The following is a 20619-nucleotide window of genomic DNA, read 5'->3' as shown; positions in this document are numbered from 1 at the left end:
GCACCAGCTGCCACGTGGCAGCACCAAGAGGCCTGTGCGCACGTCACCCCGCCTTGATGTCACAAGGGCCCCAAAGCAGTGGTGCTGGCAGGTCCGTGCGCCCGAGGGAAGCTGGAAAGTGCTTGTCACTCGTCGTCAGAGGGCCAGCAGCAGCCTGACGTCACCAGGCCCACGTCACTCACCGCCCCTCGTGCCGACACGGGGCCACGTGTCATCTCAGAGCATCGCCAGGAGAGGGTGCGCGCAGCCCAGTGACCTTCTCCGACTCTGCAGTGCGGTGAGCTGCCTGGATCACTTTAGCTCTGGAAAGAGGTTCTCTACGGAAATGGTCACCCACAGGGGGTGTGAAGGCTTGAGGGTGACGACTGTGACACTCGGCGCTGACGGCACAGCTTCAACATCTCTGTTCTCACTAGGACTGTTGAAGTTTTTCAAGTGATCTGGTGACAAAGTTCCACGGTTTTATGTGGTGGGCCTGAGTCCCCATTTTCCGGTAAGCCCTGGGCAGCTGCAAACAGGCTCCTGTGTGTGTTTAGTTAAATCAGCTCATCTTTAATTCACCAAACAGCAGAGGGCTTTGAGTGGGAGTCACCTTTGTGTCCACAACCGCGTCAGGGACGCGAGGCGGGAAGGACCAACCTGGCAAGCAGGGGCGAGGCCAGGACCTGCCCCAAGGACCTCAGCTAACAGAGAGACCTGGGCTCGGACAGCCGTGACCTGGGCCGGTGATGGGGGTGGGAACTCGACAGGTTATGGAATTCACAGGGGTTCCAGATGGGCCTGCAGGGACAGCTGTGACCTGGGCCGGTGATGGGGGTGGGAACTCGACAGGTTACGGAATTCACAGGGGTTCCAGATGGGCCTGCAGGGACAGCTGTGACCTGGGCCGGTGATGGGGGTGGGAACTCGACAGGTTACGGAATTCACAGGGGTTCCAGATGGGCCTGCAGGGACAGCTGGGACGTTGGCCGGTGATGGGGTGGGAACTCGACAGGTTACGGAATTCACAGGGGTTCCAGATGGGCCTGCAGGGACAGCTGAGACCTGGGCCGGTGATGGGGTGGGGAACTCGACAGGTTACGGAATTCACAGGGGTTCCAGATGGGCCTGCAGGGACAGCTGAGACCTGGGCCGGTGATGGGGTGGGAACTCGACAGGTTACGGAATTCACAGGGGTTCCAGATGGGCCTGCAGGGACAGCTGAGACCTGGGCCGGTGATGGGGTAGGAACTCGACAGGTTACGGAATTCACAGGGGTTCCAGATGGGCCTGCAGGGACAGCTGGGACGTTGGCCGGTGATGGGGTGGGAACTCGACAGGTTACGGAATTCACAGGGGTTCCAGATGGGCCTGCAGGGACAGCTGAGACCTGGGCCGGTGATGGGGGTGGGAACTCGACGGGTTACGGAATTCACAGGGGTTCCAGATGGGCCTGCAGGGACAGCCGTGACCTGGGCCGGTGATGGGGTGGGAACTCGACGGGTTACGGAATTCACAGGGGTTCCAGATGGGCCTGCGGGGACAGCTGTGACCTGGGCCGGTGATGGGGTGGGAACTCGACGGGTTACGGAATTCACAGGGATTCCAGATGGGCCTGCGGGGACAGCCGTGACCTGGGCCGGTGATGGGGGTGGGAACTCGACAGGTTACGGAATTCACAGGGGTTCCAGATGGGCCTGCAGGGACAGCCGTGACCTGGGCCAGTGATGGGGGTGGGAACTCGACAGGTTACAGAATTCACAGGGGTTCCAGATGGGCCTGCGGGGACAGCTGTGACCTGGGCCGGTGATGGGGGTGGGAACTCGACAGGTTACGGAATTCACAGGGGTTCCAGATGGGCCTGCAGGGACAGCTGGGACGTGGCAGGCAGAGATGGGCACTGCGTGGGCAGCCATGCGGCAGGGGCAGCGGGGTGGAGGTGGCCCTCGCCGGGAGTGTCTGAATGTGCAGGGATTGGTGCTGGTACTGGACGGGAGCCTGAGGGCGGGCCAAGTGGGCCCCGGAGTTTGCACTTCAGTTGGATAATAACAGGGGGGCCTTTCGGTCATTCGGCAGAAATGTGCTGTGTGCTGACCCTCCGCCAGGCGCTGCCCTGGTGCTGAGCACACCGTGAGTGGGCAGCCCCCCTGTCCCACAACTCTGAGGAAGGTGGGGGCTGCGGCCTGGTCCCCGGCAGCCACGAACCCCTGACCTCCCCCATCCAGCCACAGGCCCCGGTCACCCTCAGACAGCGTAGTCAGGGGACTGGCGACCGTCGCTCCCCTGGTCTCCGTGATTGGCGTCATCCTCCTCTTCCTGCCCTCTGGACAGTCGCCTCAGCTGCTCCGGAGGCTCCCGGTAGATGGACCGACTCCTGTGGCAATGAGGGCAGAGGGAAGGTTGGCCCAGGGAGCGGCCCCGTGCCCCGTGCCCCTCCTGACCGCCGTCCCCACCCATCTGGCTGGACCCTGGGCTGAAGGGCGGGGCTCAGAGGACAGGAAGTGGCCCAGACTGGTTCCACTCATGAACTGAGGGCATTACGGAGCAGGAGGGACCCGCTGGTGACAAAGGCCCAGCCACGTTGGGCCCTGGCATCCACAGGAAGCCCTGAGGTCCGAGGTCCTCGGGTCAAGTCTGGGGCCGCGATGCCACTTCAGGACACGCTGATAAAAGTGGCAGCTGTCCCCGGGGTGGAGAGCGGGGACAGTCTTCCCAGTGGGCCCAGCCCCGTGCCACCAGGCTGCCCCGACGCTCACGGCCTGGTCTCGTCCTCGCCCTTCTCCCGGCAGCAGCAGCAGTAGACAAGGACACTGACGAGGATGAGGGCCGCCACAGCACCACCCGCGATGCCCGCGTACAGGGCCACGTTCATGGAGGCTGCGGGGAGAGACAGCTGAGCCTCCCGGCCCCAAGAATCCCACCCCTGTGAGCAGGGAGCCACCCCCGGGACAGCGCGTTACGTGGAAGGTGAGGCCTGGTGGGAACGAGACCAGCCACCAGCCGGGCCGGAACATCGTCGGGCCTGGAGACGCACACAGGGACCGAGGGCCCAGGCCTTTGCTCCCGCTACGCCCCGGGCTCCTCCGGCCCCGGAAAAGTCCTCTGCTGTTGGTCAGGCGGTTCCTGCTCCAGCGTACCCCTGAGTTGGGGAGTGTCCCACCCCCGAGGACTGTGCAGCTGGCCCCGGTCACTGCCCTGCCCGCTGCCTGAGCAGGCCGGCAGATGCCAGCGTCCTGGGTGCTGCTTCCAAAGGAGCGAGGGAACTGGACTGACCTCCAGGCAGCGGGAGCCACGCACAGGGCACCTGGTCACCCCGCCACCCGGCCAGCGGCACCCAAAGGAGGCTGCTGATTCATCCCACCTCTCCGTCCCCCCAGCCTCCCTCCACACTCAGCTGCTCTTACGCGGTCGGACAGTCACGGTGATGTTGCAGGACTCCGTCCCCACCTCGTTGCTGGAGGTGCAGATGTAGAAACCCGACGTGTCCGTGGAGATGTTCCTCAGCGTCAGGGTCTGCCCGGTGCCTGGGAAGGAAGACCACCAGGTGAGGAGAGGGCACCACGGCGGCGTGGAAACTGGAGGGGACCCACCTGGGCTGCTGGCCTGAGGCCCGGCAGGTGCGCTAGGTACTGATCATGTGACTGGAAGTAACTTAGCTTCACTGAGCCTCAGTTTCTTTATTTCTGAACGTCCACCACTTACGTGAGCATTTAACTTGTTGAAGCCACAGCTACCCCTGTGGGGTGGGACTGCTAACCCCGGGCCCCCTGAATCCAGGGGGTGGCCCCAGTGTCCTCGTGAGCAACCGTCCTGCTGGCGCTGTGCCCTGGGACCCCCGCCTGGAAAAGGGGAGCTCGGCGCAGGTGTAGGTATATGTCCCATCCTCAGACTGGCTCTGTTGCAACCGCGGTTTTGAGAGAAGGTTTAAGAGACCTTTGTCCTCTCCTCTGCGGCAGGAGAAGCCTCCCGGGATCCCTGCTGCCACCAGGTGCTTGCACGCCATCCGGAGGACCAGCCACCACCCAGGTCACACTGCAGGGGCAGCCCGTAGTCTTCATTAACAAGTGCCCGCTTCTCAACATCGGTTTTGCAATTTCTCCAAAGAGAGTTGTCACCTACTCGCTATAAGAATTTATACGTGCCCTGGCCAGTTTGGCTCAGTGGTTAGAGCATCGGCCTGCGGTCTGGAGAGACCCGGGTTCGGTTCCCGCTAAGGGCATGTACTTCGGTTGCAGTTTGTCCCTGGCCCTGGTTGGTCGTGCGGGTGGCAGCCACTCGATGTGTCCCTTCACGTCGATGTTTCTATCTCTCTCTCCCTTCCTCTCTCTCCTTCCCACTCTATCTGTACAAAAAATGGAAAAATATCCTCGGGTGAGGATAAAAAAAAAAAAAAAGAATTTATACGTGACATAAAATAATTATTTCACTTCCGTCTGATCCGGAAAACACATGCTCATCCCCTCGGCTCTAAACAAGGTGGCGGGTGCCCAGTCTGCGAGGGAAGAGACGTGGCCCAGTGGTCACGGCGGTGATCACATGGAGTGCTACTGGAGTTTACAGGATGGGAGTCGCAGCTCCCCGGGGTCAGGGACAGCCCCTGTAGGAACGGAGAGAACAATGCGGCTAGAAGTGACGGCTGGTGGAGCAGGTACGTTCTTCCAGCCGCTCCGTGTGCACCTTCTCCACCCCCTTCCCTGGACGCCCAGCCGTGTTCTCTGGGCGCCCACGCTCCCTAAGACCCTCGGGGTGCTCTCGGGAATGCCGCTCACATGCGACATGAATACATCCTACCGAAAAGAGTCCGTGACCAGAGCGGGTTCAGAAATCAGCGTTAGGGTTAAATGAATTTTTTAACGACAGAACTCTCAGAATTTCTAATACGCTAACGAGCACTGGGTGGTGATGGTACAGTGGCCTCCTTTTCTAAACGAATGGGAGATGCTCTCGGACCCTGGCCGTACCTCGGGGGCGGGGAGCCCTTATCAGATTGCCACTGCTGCAGCCGGGAGACGGGTCTGCTCTGAGGTGAGCGTGTCGATGGAGGGCAGGCTGGTTCAGGGCGCGGGGCGTGGGGCTTCCTACCCCGTCAGCCCGTCCCCCCCAGCTCCTCACGCAAACGGGGCATTGGAAGCTGCCCGGCGCGGACCAGGTGCCCCCCAGACATGCTTTGACTTCTGGGGCCACCCCCTGGATTCAGGGGGGCCGCGGTTAGCAGTCCCACCCCACAGGGGTAGCTGTGGCTTCAACAAGTTAAATGCTCACGTACGTGGTGGACGTTTAGAAATAAAGAAACTGAGGCTCAGTGAAGCTAAGTTACTTCCAAACCCCTTTTTCTGGAAGGGACCCAATAGTTCCGAAAATCAGTGTTTCTGCTGCAGTGGTGACACCTTGTGGTCTCTGTGGGAAACGCAGGGACCACGGCTCCCACGTGTCCTCTGCTCCAGCTGGAGAGAGTTCCCTGCGGAGGAGCCCGGGTTCCCGGACACTGACGTCACTTGACAACACTTAACTTTGCTGTCCCAGTCCCGTGGCTTGTCAGTAAGTTCGGGCTGCTACCTCTGGCCTTCAGGATCCTCCCTGGCTGCTGGGAGCAGGCCGCGCTCACCCTGCAGAACCTCCTCCTAGTGCTCTAGTCCCCAGCACCGCCCCGCCCCCTCCTCGATACCCCAGGGCCCACTCCTTCCGTGCAGGAAGCTCCGGTTTACAGGGGATGTTCCGCAAGAGCACACACAGACTCTCCTCTCATCCTCCACCACCTTCGGGAGGGCGGGGTAATGATCTCCCCGGCGTTTAGGTGAAACTGCTACGGGTCCGAGAGGCGCCGAGTGACTTGCAGCTAATGGGGAAGTCAGGACTTGAACCTTGTGCACTGGGTCCAGATTCCCTGTTCTCACTGCTGGCTTGGTCCCACCGACTGCTTAGTCAAAGGAAGCAATCTCTAATGGGGGATTTCTGTCTTCCGGTGCAGGAGGGACCCTGCTCTCCACTGGGGACCGAAATGCTTTAAAAGTCAGAGATGGGTTTGTCCTGGCCCTGGAGGAAGCAGGCAGGATAGGCCCTCGAGGGCTCTGCGAGGCAGGGTGGTGCACCCCACGCACCACGTACACCCTCTGGCTGTCCTTACCGTTAACCACCCTTTCCTGTCACTCTCAGGTCCCGAGTCTGACCGTGAGCAAATGTTAACCCAGGCTGGGCGAAGCTTCACCAGAGCAGGTGGGTGGACTCATTCCCTGTAACCCCTCTGTGCCCTCGGGCCCCTGCCGTCTCGGATTCCTGCAGAAACGAAGGTCTGCCTGTGCCGGCCAGCGGGCTCCTTCCTGATGGACGCAGGAGAACCGCGAGTGGGGTGCCTGCCCAGGGTGCACCTCAGAAGAAGCTGGTGGCCTCTGGGCCCAGGCAGCCCCCCACCCAGTGCCCAGGCCCCTCACCATCTCTCAGCGCTGCTCATGGCGCTGTCCCCGCTGTTCCTGCCCTGCCACAGGCGCACACACCCTGCTCCCCAGCCACCCCCAACGCTCCCGGTGCCCGTGCTGTCCCCTGTCCCCGAGCCTGCCCATCCTCAAGGATCAGCTCACAGAAGAGCATCCTGTGTGCTTTCATCTAATCTTCACAACCCTGTGCAGTCAAGTCTAGTTTCATGCCCATGTTTTATGCAGAAACTGCAGCACAGAGAGGCTGAGCCACTCACCAAAGTCACACAGCGAACAGTGGCCGAGCCAGGGTCCGAGCACATGCCCTGCTCTCTGCCACCATGCTGTATGCCAGCTCCAGTGCCCCTGAAGAGACCCTCTTTGACCTCCTGTGTGTCCTCTGGGTCACAGTGCCACTGGGTGTAAATTATTGTCACATTCGACCCCACTGGACACACTTTGCTACCAGGAAGGGCAGACCAGCCAGTGTCCATGGCACACCTGGTGACCATTGCCGCAGTCACTGTTCACAGCCAGAGGGGAGGCCATCGGGGCAGCGGAGGGTGGCCAGGTGGGGTCAGCAGGAAGTCCAGACACGCCCAACACCAGCCTGCCGGCCAGACATGGGGGACCCAAGCCGGAAGCTTGTTGACGCCCACGACACATCTATTTCACGTCAGCCCGGGTGTCCTCCGGCAAGTCTTTGACTTTTAAGAAGTTCTTGTTTTGCCCCCAAACGAGTGACGGGCGAAGTGACAGGTGCGTCCTGGTTTGACAGAAGCCCCAGCGGCACCCACGCGGCCGGGCTCACCGCCGACCTGGCTCCTCCCTGCCCTCCCCAGCCCCGCCGCCCACCAGGCCCAGGCCCCTCTCCGCCTCGTCTCCGTCCCCGGGAGCTGGCTGCAGCTGCCCGGCAGCAGTGGGCACCAGGCCAGGGTGTTCCCACGCCAGTGGGCTCCATGATGATGACGGGATATTTATATAGTTTTTTTTCCTTCAGTGTGTTTCCTGACCTAAAGGTCAAATACCCAGCTGCCCAGGACAAAGCCAGTCTCCTGGCAACCGTCGGTGAAACTCCCATCCTGTCCCTGAGTCCTCGAGAGTGGGGCCCTCACAGCGGCCCTGGTCCGGTGGTGTGCGGCCATAAAGGGGGCACGTTCGGGGAGGTGGGGTTCAGGGGGCCTGAGACGGACCGGCCTGGCGGGGGAACAGGCAGCCCCCACCCTGAGTGGAGCCCCAGCGTTGGACTTGGGGCCTCGGGTGTAGACCGTAGGCCACGATCGTCATCAAAGCTGAGCTCCCAGCGAGGGCTTCCACACAGTGGCTACGAGCACGCGTGTTGGGGAGGACCGCGTGCTGGGCGCAAGGGCACAGTCAGCCTGTCCTGCGTGTCGCTAGGGCTCCACGTGAAGTCACTATGGGGTAGGTAGGTAGGTACTGTTGGGACAGAATGGTGCACAGGGCGACGACCCAAGACAGCTGTGCAGATGCACCCCTGATCAGCCCTCGGGGGCTCTGGGCAGCCTGCCAATCAGCCGCACCTTGGTGTGGTTACCTGGCGGGACTTTCCGCTCCTGGTTCAGCAGGTTGAAGCTCTTCCAGCTGTACTGAGGGGCCGGGGAGCCCTCCCTTGACTGGCAGGTCAGCTGGATGTCGTTCCCAATCACGGTCTCGCCCTTGATGCCGCACTCCGGTTTGGAGGGTGGTACTGTGTGGGGAGAGGGGCCAGAGAGATCAGGAATCAGGCGGGGCTTGGTGACAGCCACCTCCCGCCCCAAACGCACGCTCACAGGCAGAGGAATTCACAGCCTAGAGGTGAGACATAACACTCGGTCAGCGCAGCCGAAACACCGCCCCAGCGGCCTGGCCCCGTCACAGAGGCAGCCTGTGCCATGGGGAGCACCCGATGGCTGGCAGAGTGTCACCCTCATCTAGATGGGGAGGCGGAGGCCCAGCAGGGGGCTTGGCAAGGGTCCTTCTGAACCCAGGTCCAAGGGTCTCCCCACCAGCCGTAGGTCCGCCCTCCAGCGATGCAGCTGTGCTATTTCAGGCCAGCCTGAGCCCCCAGGGCCCCCCACCTGTCACATGAGGGAGCAGCAGACTTTTTCTGTAAAGGGCCACATCACGACCTCTGTCATTGCTTCTTTATAAATAACCCTTTAGAAATGTAGAAACCATTCTTAGCTCGCAGGTCACGTAAGACTGGTTGCGGTTTGCCTGGTCCTGGGCAAACGGAGGCTGCCCCGTCTCCAGCCCTTCATTCAACGTGCCCAGAATGTTCGCTGCGGGGTAAGCATTGCCCTCTTCCCCTGCTCTGCTGATAACATGCAGCTGTCCTGAGCGGCTGGGGGAAAGGGGGACCCCGGGAGCAGCAGAGGTGTGTGCTGGGGGGACGAGGATCGGAGGACCCCTGCAACTCACGCCTGAGCTGGTCCCCAGAACTCCTGCCGACCTCCCCTGGGCCTTCCGCTCAGCCCTGTGGACACAACCATGTGGTGTGGCTCGTGTCGCAAACCTTATGGGGCACCTACTGTGTGCATGACACTTCTGGGGACCTTATGGGGCACCTACTGTGTGCATGACACATAGTGAGGAGTCCCTGTGTTCAAGGGGTCACGAGCAAGCAGGAGGCGAGGCTCTGGGACAGGGAAGGCACGGACAAGGGACAGAGACTGTCACGACACAGGCTGTGACCGGAAGGACCCCCAGAGATCTCGGATCTCCCCCGGCTGGTCCTTCCAGACAGGAGGTAGATGCCACCTGAATACCTTTTTGGACGCAGTGATGGGGAGGGGGTCAGGGGAAGCCTAGGCTTCAGGCCTCTGCAGAGCCTGCGACTCCCTCTGAGGGCACCAGAGGGCGCCAGAGGCCGGTGGCCTCCCCTCCGGGGTCAGGACTGCTGCCCTGCCTGGTCCTGCGGTCACCCAGCCCGAGTGGCCGGTGCTGCACAGTTAAAGCCCTTCCGCGGAAAAAACAGCCCTGCAGGAGAGCCATTTGGAAATAGAATTTTATTTTTTTTAAAAGAAATTGCTGGATTTCCTAATGTGTAGTATAAAGTGATTTCTCTCGCTCTTTTTTATTATTTATTTATTTACTATTTTTTTATCCTCACTCGGGGACATTTTTCCATTTTCTGTTCAGATAGAGTGGGAGGGGGAGAGAGGAAGAGAGAGAGAGAGGGACACATCACGTGGCTCTTTCATGACAACCAGGGCCGGGCACAAACTGCAACCGAGGTACGTGCCCTTAGCGGGAACTGAACCCGGGTTTCTCTGGACTGCAGGCTGATGCTCCAACCGCTGAGCCAAACCGGCCAAGGCTCGCTCACTCTTTTTAAAGCAAAACATGAGTTTCGCCGAGTCCCATAACCTCAGATGAAGTGTGTCCCCCTCACCCAGCAAGTTAACTAAAATGCAGCAGCCCTGGTGGGGACAGTCACACTTGGCAGGGGGGCCGTCACCTTCCCCAGCTGGCTCCTTGGGAACACAGGAGTTGTTTAAAGGGGGCCAATAGGAGACAGAGTCAGGCAGAGGGAGACCAGGCGGGAAGCGGGGGACTCTGCTGGGGGAAGGGGGCTGGGGGAGGGCAGGAGAGAAACTGGAGAAAATGCTCCTTCTCTTGGCTGGGAGCCTCCCTCCAGGTGCTAATGCACATACGTGAAGAGCCCTGCACACGCCAGGCCCTGCTGGGTGTCATTTCCAACAGGTCCGGTTGGAGGCGCCTGAGCCAGCAGCGCAGGGACAGGGCAAGCGGATGGGGGCAGGCACAGCGGGAGTGTCCTGTGCATGGCGGGTGACGCTCCGGCCGTTAGCTGTACCCTCAGTGAGCTCCCAGATGCCCACGTGCCCGGGGCTGGGAGAGAACACGTACACCACCTCCCGATACAGGGGCGTGCTTTTCCTTGTCAGTTTCTTATTGTTAAAAAATTAGTATTTTTTTAAATCCTCACCCAAGTATATTTTTCCATTTTATCTTCAGAGTGGGGGGTGGGGAGAGAGGGAGAGAGAGAGACATCAATTGGTTGCCTCCTGCACCACCCTGACCAGGGCCGGAGACTGAACCACAACCGAGGTACATGCCCTTGAGCGGAATCGAACCCATGACTCTTTGGTCCGCAGGCCGATGCTCTAACTGCTGAGTCAAACAAGCCGGGGGGGGAAAGAAAAAAAACTAGTTTTGTTAGAGAGGCGAGAATCACTAACACAGCTACTCGGTCATGTGCGTTTGGACTGAGGCTGCCGCGTGGGTGGACGGGAGAGCGGACAGAAGAAGCCCTATGCCGCTTTCTCGGGTGGCCACGGGGCCGGTGCTCAGCAACGCTTCCCAGCGACTCGGACTTTGAGTCCGGTGCTGCCTTTCTCTGGGCCTCATCTGCAGAATGGAGGTACGAATGTAGGTGGCTGTTCAGATTTTCCCGAGACTAAACGCCAATAAGAAGTCGTGTGAGAAGAACGGCCTCTCGGGCGGATTTCCCAGGCAGCGGAGCCTGGCCGAAGGGTGTGGGTGTGGGCGCTGGTGTGCGGGGGTTTCTGCCGGAGCCGCATTCCCGCAGGGAGGACGCAGGCGCTGGGATGTGGTTGGAGGTCTTAGCGGCACCTGGACTTTCTCTTTCCTTCCGCGGAGTAAGTTTGGCATGAAAACAAGGAGAGGTGTTTTCCCAGCCCGGTGGCTCAGCTGTTGGAGCTTTGTCCTGTACACCCAAAAGGTTGTGGGTTCGATTCCTGGTCAGGGCACATACCTGGCTGTGGGTTTGGTCCCTGCTCCGGATCTCTGTGGGAGGCAACTCATTGAGGTTTTACTCTCTCTGAAAATCAGTGAATATACCCTCGGGTGAGGATTTAAAACAAAAGAGGAGGCCGGCCGGTGTGGCTCAGTGGACTGTCCCATGGACTGAGGTCCCGGTTTGAGTCCCGGTTTGAGTCCCAGTCAGGGCACACGTCCGGGTTACGGGCTTGACCCCCAGTAGGGGTGCCTCATGCGGGAGGCAGCCAATTGATGTCTCTCTCACATCGATGTTTCTCTCTCTCTTTCCCTCTCTCTCAAAAAAAAATCAGTAAATCATTAAAAAAAAAAAAAGAGGAGAGGTGTGTGCATGGACAGGATCTCCAGGCTGACCCCCAAGGGCCACTCCAAATGGGCCTTGTCCTCTGCCCCGGGAGCGCCCCAGTCCTGGAGAACTCAGAACACTCTTCAGCTCTGAGGGGAGGCGCTGCGCCCCTGCCCGAGACAGGCCCTGTCCTCCACGCGCCCCTCCCTGCGCACCTGCTCCCTACGCCCAGGAGGGAGGTGGGGACACTCACCGAGGACCAGGAGGCGGACGCGGGCCTTGGAGGTGCCATCCAGGTCGGTGAGCAGGGAGACCGAGCACTCGTAGGTGCCGTTGTCGTCCATGGTCAGCTGGCCAATGGTGATGGACGCATCGGACTGCTCCGCCCTGCTCGATATGTTGACGCGGTTCTTATACAGGTCGCCGTAGATGTAGCTTTGGGTCAAAAACTGCCAGATGAGCACCTTTTCCTGGGAGGAGGGAGATAGGCCATGTGGTCTTCACCCTCAGGCCCTGGCATGGCGCTTTCTCCGGTCGGTGCTGCCCACCCTCGGCCACCAGCCCTCAGAACCAACAGCTGTCATGGGTGGCACCGTCTGACGATGTTTACATACATTTCACAACACCAGGGAAAGACCAGGGCAGGCGGGCTGTTCCCACGGCGGGAGCGTGTGGACAGGGCGTGTCCTCAGATGCCAGCCCGTTCGCCTCCTCTGACCTCCGGCATCTGTCGCTTCTCTCACTTGTCCCTTCTCAGCCCACTGTCTGTTCTCACTTGTTCGGACGGCCAGTATTTAATGAGCACCTACTATGTGCCAGGCACCGTGCCAGGCAGTCACCCTTGGCTTCCGAGCTGCTCCCTTTACTTGGTTCTTGCCTTTGGGGGCGCTTTATTCACCGACACCCTCACCCCTTATTAAACAGGACACGGGCCTGGCTGTGACCAGCTCCGCCTCCACGCTGACCCCGATTCTGCCGCGTCCTCCCTGGCCCGCTCCCCCGACGCCGGCTTTCCCAGGACCCTTACCGTTTGGCTCCACCGAAGCTTGTCCCACTGGATAAACCCTTGCCGGTCGGGGGCAGAAGTCTCGTACGTGCAAGGCAGGGTGACGCTCCTTCCTCTGGCGGCCCGAAGGACTTCCGACGGGGTTTTCACCGAGATGGCCGTCACAGTCCCCCAGACTGCAAAGAAGGCGGGAGTGGGGGAGGCGTGAGGGCCGTGGGCACCCCGCTCTGGCCAGAGGACCTCTGCGGGTGCCCAGGGACACCCTCCTGCACCCACCGCGGATGCGCCCACCCTGAGGGACCCGCCGGCGACTCGGCCCCCCACGCTGCAGCAGCCTGGCCGGGGCCTCAGCCCAGCTCCTCCGCCCACCCTGTCCCGTCCCCGCTCTTCGGGCTCAGAACCGGCCCTTCCCTCGGGTCCTCGGGTCCCGTGTCTGCGCCTCCACCCTGAGCACAGCTTCTCCGTGGCCATCCGAGGAGGTTCAAATGCGTCGAAGGGAGTTCCTTCGCTCACCGCGGCGTGACCCCGAGAAGTTAGTTCCCTTCAGCTCTCGTCGTGTCCTCGCTCGACACCCGGGTCGTGGCAGGAGTGACGTGAGCGTGGACTTTGCGCAGAACGGTGGCTCCCGTAACCAGCGCCCAGTGACGGTTAGATACCACGCGTCCTTTGGTCCGGTTGACCCACGTCCAGTGTCCCGCCCCCGAGTCTGTTCTGAGGCACCCCCTTGGGTATGACAGTGAATCGCACACGGTCACCACCCACCAGCACCCTGGGCAGACTCCCAGGGAGGAAGAGCAGGTGCCAGGCGTTGCCCTTGGGAATAGATCCGCGTTAGAGATCATTAGACAGCGAGTTAGAATCATTCTGCGCTGATAGATTTATGAGGGGAAGATGGAAAGGAACGGACGAGAAAGAGCTTGTGGAAAAGGGGGTCACGGGTCACACTATTTGGACCCCATGTGTGAACCCAAGGAGGACCCCTGAAGGCGGGTCCTGGGCCCCGAGGCACCTAACCTGTTCCTTCCTGCTGCTGAGGACCTATCCCAGTCTAAGAACCTCATGCCACAGCCCTCCTGGGGTCCTCCTGGGCAATCCCCCTCCCACTGACCTGGCCGGCGCCCCTGTTCTGACGTCACTGGTATCACAGTTGTGGAGGCTTCGACGTTTGTCCCCCCGCTTCCCACCTCCCGCCGGAAGACGCTCAGGTCCTTCCCCCTCTCCCCACTGGCTCAGGGTTTGCAGCCCTCCCACCTGGTCTTCTCTGTGTGATCCTTGCACCCCTGCTCAGTGGAGGAGCCCCAGCTGATCAGAAACTAGGAAGGGGAGAAATGCTAGAGATTTCCAGAGCCTTCCAGCCCCCTCCTTCCCCCTTCCTTGCACATGTCAGCCTTGGGCGTCTTCCTCCCAGTTGCCCAGGACCGCCGGCCCCAGGGGTTGCTGCCCCCTCGTCCTTTGCCTCCCTGGAGCTGCGTCCTCCACGCTCCAGAATATTCCACCCGCCTCCTCAAGTCTGAGCTCCTCTGGGCACCCACGGGAGAGGCTGGTTCACCACGGGTGTCCAGGGCTAGTTCAGCCCGGGCTACCCTCCCCGGGGGCAGGGCTACCCTCCCCAGGGCGGGGCTACCCTCCCCAGGTGGGGGCTACCCTCCCCAGGGCGGGGCTACCCTTCCCGGGGGCGGGGCTACCCTTCCCGGGGCGGGGCTGCCCTTCCCGGGGCGGGGCTGCCCTTCCTGGGGGTGGGGCTACCCTCCCCAGGGCGGGACTACCCTCCCCAGGGCGGGGCTACCCTTCCCAGGTGGGGGCTACCCATCCCAGGGCGGGGCTACCCTTCCCAGGTGGGGGCTACCCTCCCCAGGGCGGGGCTACCCTTCCCAGGTGGGAGCTACCCTCCCCAGGGTGGGGCTACCCTTCCCAGGTGGGGGCTACCCATCCCAGGGCGGGGCTACCCTTCCCAGGTGGAGGCTACCCTCCCCAGGGCGGGGCTACTCTCCCCAGGGCGGGGCTACCCTTCCCAGGTGGGGGCTACCCTCCCCAGGGCGGGGCTACTCTCCCCGGGGCGGGGCTACCCTTCCCAGGTGGGGGCTACCCTTCCCAGGTGGGGGCTACCCTCCCCGGGGGCGGGGCTACCCTTCCCGGGGGCGGGGCTACCCTCCCCAGGGCGGGGCTACCCTTCCCGGGGGTGGTGCTACCCTCCCCAGGTGGGGGCTACCCTTCCCAGGTGGGGGCTACCCTCCCCAGGGCGGGGCTACTCTCCCCGGGGCGGGGCTACCCTTCCCGGGGCGGGGCTACCCTTCCCAGGTGGGGGCTACCCTTCCCAGGTGGGGGCTACCCTCCCCGGGGGTGGGGCTACCCTTCCCGGGGCGGGGCTACCCTCCCCAGGGCGGGGCTACCCTCCCCAGGTGGGGGCTACCCTCCCCAGGGCGGGGCTACTCTCCCCAGGGCGGGGCTACCCTTCCTAGGTGGGGGCTACCCTCCCCAGGGCGGGGCTACCCTTCCCGGGGGCAGGGCTACACTTGCAGCCTCAGGTGCTTCCCCATAAGGAAGGAAGGAAACTCTGCCCCCGCTGGAGTCCTGCGCAGAGGGAGATGTTCTGAGCGCGAAGGTGTCCCGGAGGCACATCCAGGCTCTCCCCAGCAGGGCTGGTGCCTGTTCTCGGGCCTCCCATGAGCCGCGGTCACCTGCCTCCTGAGCTCCTCTCTCGTGAGGGTATGCCACACCACGCGGGAGGGTGGCCCAGGGCACACGCTGGCCCCGCTGCCCGGGCTGGCACCTCATTCTGACTTGCCAGCCGTGTCACCTGGGCAACTTAACTAACTCCTCTGTGCCTCAGTTTCCTCAACTGTGAAATGAGGAGCCCTGGCTGGGTGCTCAGATGCTGACAGCATCGTCCCCATACACCAAGGTTGTGGGTTCGATCCCTGGTCAGGGTACATATGAGAATCAACCAATGAATGCACCAGTCAGTAGAACAGCAAGTCGATGTTTCTCTCTCTCTCTCTCAAGATCAGTAAGTAGCACATTTAAAATGAGGGTGTGCGGTCGCACAAGGCTGCGGTGAGCGCTGAGCGCATTCAGTGTGCACACACTGTCCCTGGCACGTAGCAGGGACCGGCCTTCTGTGTTTTCATGTCTTTCTCCTCTGCCAGGTGGTGTTTCCTTTCTTTTTTTTTTAAATCCTCACCTGAGGATATTTTTTCCATTTATTTTCAGACAGAGTGGGGGAGAGAGAGAAACACTGATGTGAGACACATGGACTGGTTGCCTCCCGCTCGACCTTGACCAGGTCCGGGGATGAACCGCAACCGAGGTACGTGCCCTTGACCAGAATCGAACCTGTGACTCTTTGGTCCACAGGTCGATGCTCCAACCACGGAGCCACACCGGCGGGGTGGGATCTGCCTTCTTCATCTGCAGGTCCCCGGGGCTCCACCAAGTGCCTCCGCACGGCATCGGCTCTGGTAAGTCCTGTGTCACAGCCCATGAATGAGTCCCAGGAATTCAACCTTACAACCTGGACAGGACCCACAGCCAGAGACACCTGGTTGAAGTCCCTATCCCGCAGGTGGCTAGAAAATGCCACACGCACACAAAAATGGAATCAAGGAGCCCCAAGGAGCCCCGGCGAGGCGAAGCCAAGTCCTTGAAGTGCCCCAGGTGGAGCCCGGGAGGTCAGTTAACCTCCTTAATCGGGTGGGGCGTGGAGACCGCGCTTGAAGCCCCGATGATTGCTTGTAAATAATTAAGGTTTGTTAAGAAGATGATAAACTGTCTCTTGAGAGCTCACGGGAAAGTAATACATCCGCGGAGGGTAATGAAATGCTTGATGGCCTGGCTGCTGGAGGCGCACAGCACATTATGGGGCCCTGGGGACCCGGCGGTCGTGCCCCGCTTAGGAAAATCCATCTGCTTGGAGAAGCCATGGCTCAGGCAGGGAGGAGGCAGGCGCTGGAGGCCAGAGGGGAGCCCCAGGACCAGACACGGGCTCTGGGGTTGAGAAAGTGCTGGTCGCTGGGGGGGTGCTTCATGCCTACAGGTGGGGTTTCCCCCACCCCCCATCAATGGCCTCTGTAGGCTGTCCAGCTGGCACCGGGGGAGGAGGGAGGTTAGAAATCGAATGTTTGTTAAACTTTTTGTTCAGCATGGACCTTAGGATTCCACAAATGTTGATCAGTTCAGTGATTTTCCCCATGGCCTTGTATAGTGCCAGGCTCTGGGCAACCGGTCACAGGCCTGCTCGCCCGCGTCCTCTCAGAACCCACCGGAACATCCCAGCCTTACTGTGCCGGCTTTCCTTCCTCCCTCCCTCCCTTCCTCTCTTTCTTTCAGTATAGGTGGAACACGATATTACGTTAGTTTAGGTGCACAATGTAGTGATTCAGAATCCATACACCTCACGAGGTGGTCACCACACTGGGTCTGGTACCCATCCGTCATGGCACAAAGTTATCACAGTATCATTGACGGGGAATCCTTCTCCTTTCCACGACCCCCACTCCCTTCCATCTGGCAACATCGGTTTGATCTCTGATTCTGTGAGACTGGTTTTGTTTGGGGAGGGGGAGTTGTTAGTTTTAGATTTCACATGTAAGTGAAATCATGCCGTCTTTGTCTTTGTCTGACTTGTGTCACTCAGCATAGTGCCCTCGAAGTCCATCCCTGTTGTCACAAATGGTAAGGTCTTATTCTTTTTCATGGCTGAGTAATATTCCATTGTGTGTATGCCCACATCTTCGTTATCCCTTTGTCCATAGACGGCCACCTGTGCTGCTTCCCCGTCTCGGTTCCCGGGAACAGTGCTGCCGGGGACACAGATGCAGATGTCTTTCCGAGTTCGTGTTTTCGTTTTCTTGGCTGGCTCTTTGAAAACCCCTCAGGCAGGCATCTGTCCCCCCCACGCTGCTCTCACGTGGGTGAGGTGGGTTGGGTGCAGGCCTCCTCCCCTCACCAGATGCATGCTCCTTCGCACCCCAAGGGGTCTGCACGGAGCTGGGTGCTAACACGACCTGTTGATTGAGTGGTTCAACGGCAGGTGTTAAGGAGCAAAGTGTGGGGGCCGGATGGGCTGTGTGGGACCAGGATGGTGGGGGAAAGGCTTCTCGAGGGGGCTGGTCTTGAACTAGCCCCCAGGGGGTTCCGTTCACAAGCGACTGAATCAGGATGCGACACCGTCTACATGGCTGTACCCGCTCCCCTGTCGTCGCAGAGAGAAAGCAGATTCCAGAAGCAAATAGACCCAAGTGCAGGATGAGTGACAGCTGTCTCTGGATTCTGGGATCGGGGGCCATTTGGGGTTCCTTCTCAGGGCATTCTGGTTCCACGCGGTGCCCCTGGAGCCAGAACTCGGGCTCCAGTCTGTGGGTCAAGCAGGTGGCCTGTGGCAGGGGAGGAGCCAGCTGGGGCCACAGAGCCACAGGCGTCTCCGGGAGGGCTCTGTGGTCCCCACGGGGGCGGAGGATGAGAGACCAGAGCGGACTCCGAGGTGCAGGGCAGGAGCTCCCGAGGAGGGGCAGATGGGAAAAGACCTCTGGGCGGGCAGGAGGTCACAGCAGGTGTCACCTGTGCCCGTGTGTGGGGCAGCAAGCTGGAGGGGGCCCTGCCCTCCGCACCCATGCCTGCCCCCAGTGGCCTCTGACCGGCCTGGGTGGAGTGTCTGTCGGTTGCCGTGCTCTGCCAGGTGTTTATGGCATCCCTGACTCACCAGGGCAGGAAGCAGGAAAGCAGCTCAGAGGGCGCTGGGTGGCCGAGGGGAGGGGGCACCTCAGGAAGGAAGTGGGCCCCAGGTGTGGCAGTCGGTACCTTGGGCAGGTGACCTGGGAACCAAGCCAGGATCAGCAGGCAGAGAAGAGACAAAATCCGGATACTACCAAGGTTAGGGGCCACCTGACCTCACCTCCAAGTCCAGTGCTTCCCCATAGGTGTCTCCACACGGTCCTGAAACTGGCACCCCCAAGGGCCGGCGCTGACGCTCCCACTGAGATGCCGGTGGCATTGGGGGGCAGGGCAGACCCTCTCGTTCTTTAACCTGCAGGACAAATCCATTTCCCCAAACTGTCCGTCTTGTCCACGGAACCCCAGACAGACTCCGGAGGGTACATTTTGATGGAAGCAGGTGAGAATCGTGGGGCTTGGAGAGAAGCGGGCTCAGCCTGGAGAAGCAGGCGGGGGAGGAGGCCTGGGAAGCGCTCAGGTTTCGGGGCAGGTCCTCCTTCCTCCCTGCGTCCGGCAGGTGGCTCAGCGCCGGGGTCCAGGCCCCGTGGTCCGGCAGTGGCCACACGCGTGGCAGGTCCTCTGCATCAGCCACACGGTAGTAACTAACCACAGATACGTGCGAATAAGCCTCCGTGGTAACAAGTGTCACACGTTCGAGGACAAGACGGAACCAGGGTAGGGGATGGGGAGAGGTTGTCCTGAGGAAGGGCCCTTCGAGCTGATGTTGGAGGATGAAGACAAAAAGGGAGGAGGGGTGAGTGGTGGAGGTCAGGGCCGGGGAGACGGTAGGGCACATTCCAGAAACGGACACAGTGGTGGTTTGGGGGTGTGAGCCCCCGGTGTGATATCCTTGAGCCTCCCCCTGTAGCCCCAAGTACACGTCCCAGCCAAGCCCTCGGTTCCATCAGGGCAGCTTGGACCTGCTCCCCGCGGCCCCCAAGACTCTCCTACAAGACAGTTCTGAAGTCACAGGGCTGCCGATGTGGCCAGTGGGGGCCCTGCCCTGCCCCTACTTCGTTTCTGTTCATGTTCCAGGTACACCCCCACACTCTGACTATCAGATGATGAACACCCCAGCTCCAGGGACTGGCAGACAGCACAGAACTGAGTCGAAAGCCACCAGCGGAGGATTGGCCCCGGGGACCGGCGACTGTCCCCTACACCTCTGGGGGAGCAGTGTGCACTTCACACATCGGAGAGGATCCGTCTCTCAGGCGGCGATGGAGGGTATCGGGGTGAGCTGCGTAGCCCCGCGCTGGGCGGCTAAGGAGAGGGGTGGCGGGGAAGCCTGGAGGGAGAAGTCTTGTCTCTGACATTGTTCAGAATTGTCAGGCTCATAGTATTGTTTTTCTTTATTATTATTATTACTTTTTAAAAAATCCTCACCTGAGGATACTTTTCCATTTGTCTTCAGATAGAGTGGGGGTGGGGGGGGGGTGGGGAGAAACATCGATGTGAGACAGACACATCAAGTGGCTGCCACCCTCACGACCCCAACCAGGGCCGGGGACAAACCACAACCGAGGTAGGTGCCCTTAGCGGGAACCAAACCCGGGACTCTCTGGTCCGCAGCCGACGTTCTAACTGCTGAGCCAAACCGGCCAGGACTCGAATCGGTCTTTTCCAGATCTATTTCCAAGCCTCGACCCAGACCAGGAGTTGGGAGGTGGGGAAGGTGGGGTCTGGGTGGCCCGTCCTGAGCAGGCCAGGGGCCCTGGGCTTGTCGGTCCCAGCTGGCAGCTGACCTCTGGTCCATCACTAGGGGAACCCCCAGGCTCCACATCCTAACGCCAGGAACTCCTCCGTTTCCCACGGCAACTGCATCTCCCTCCGTTCTTCCCCATCCCTAGAGCCTGCAGTAGCTTCTAAGTGGCAGGCTGATGGGATTTCTCAGTGGTGTCAGATTCACGGAACGAAACCCACTCCTGAAGTTCCCAGCCCCCTCTCAGGGACCCCCCCCCTCCTTCCAGCCACTCGCAGGACCTCGACGCCGCGCCTGCCGTCCTAACCGGAGATCGCCGCACGTCCCACACTGCTCTTGGCCATGGATGCTTGACTTGGATTCAGCAGGGTATCAGCGGTGCATGAATTCTGTTTTGTGGGGGTGCCTGTCTTCCGAGTTTCCCATGAGCAGAGGAGAGGTGACCGAGGAGCTTGGGCCTTTGGAAAAGGTCCGTCTAGTTTTTGCTGTCGTCGAGGGGTTGAGTCTTCCCTTGCTCTGGGAATGACATTGGGCAAGCTAACGTGGCTTCTGCCTCGGTTTCCCCTCATGTGGCACAGACGTTGACACCGTTGCCTTTTCCTCCGGTTGTGAGCGGTGAACATGTCCAGATCCGCACGTCCTGGGGTCGCCAGGACAGACCCAGCTCCACACACATCCGACCCTGGGTCTGCCCCGCTGCTCTGCTTTGGGATCAGCTTGTATGGTCTGTGAGAAGTCACACATCCTTCTCCCCAGAGGTGGGCTG

The 20619-nt window shown here is 60.8% G+C and overlaps 1 protein-coding gene across 1 annotated transcript; it reads right to left on the bottom strand.

Moving 5' to 3' along the window:
- Positions 1 to 2223: 2223 nt before the first annotated feature.
- On the bottom strand, positions 2224 to 17096 carry GPA33 (glycoprotein A33). Its single transcript, XM_036272011.1, has 7 exons — positions 17063 to 17096; positions 12464 to 12618; positions 11690 to 11906; positions 7945 to 8097; positions 3384 to 3503; positions 2736 to 2856; positions 2224 to 2353 (listed from the first exon to the last, which is right to left on the bottom strand). Exons 1-7 carry the CDS (start codon positions 17094 to 17096, stop codon positions 2224 to 2226), a joined length of 930 nt encoding a protein of 309 aa, XP_036127904.1.
- Positions 17097 to 20619: the final 3523 nt, after the last annotated feature.

The sequence above is a fragment of the Molossus molossus genome, unplaced genomic scaffold (genome assembly GCF_014108415.1).
Source record: "Molossus molossus isolate mMolMol1 unplaced genomic scaffold, mMolMol1.p scaffold_m16_p_20, whole genome shotgun sequence".
NCBI lineage: Eukaryota > Metazoa > Chordata > Mammalia > Chiroptera > Molossidae > Molossus > Molossus molossus.
This window is presented reverse-complemented; position numbering and strand designations above follow the sequence as displayed.

What these genes read in the sequence shown, in the direction of transcription:
- GPA33 (XM_036272011.1), bottom strand. Translation starts at nt 17,096, where the DNA reads ATGGACTTCGAGGGCACTATGCTGAGTGACACAA. An exon ending in AGCTTCGGTGGAGCCAAACG is followed by an intron (nt 11,907 to 12,463) that starts GTAAGGGTCCTG and finishes CCCTCCTCCCAG; the next exon opens with GAAAAGGTGCTCATCTGGCA. An exon ending in GGCGAGGACGAGACCAGGCC is followed by an intron (nt 2,354 to 2,735) that starts GTGAGCGTCGGG and finishes TCATTGCCACAG; the next exon opens with GAGTCGGTCCATCTACCGGG.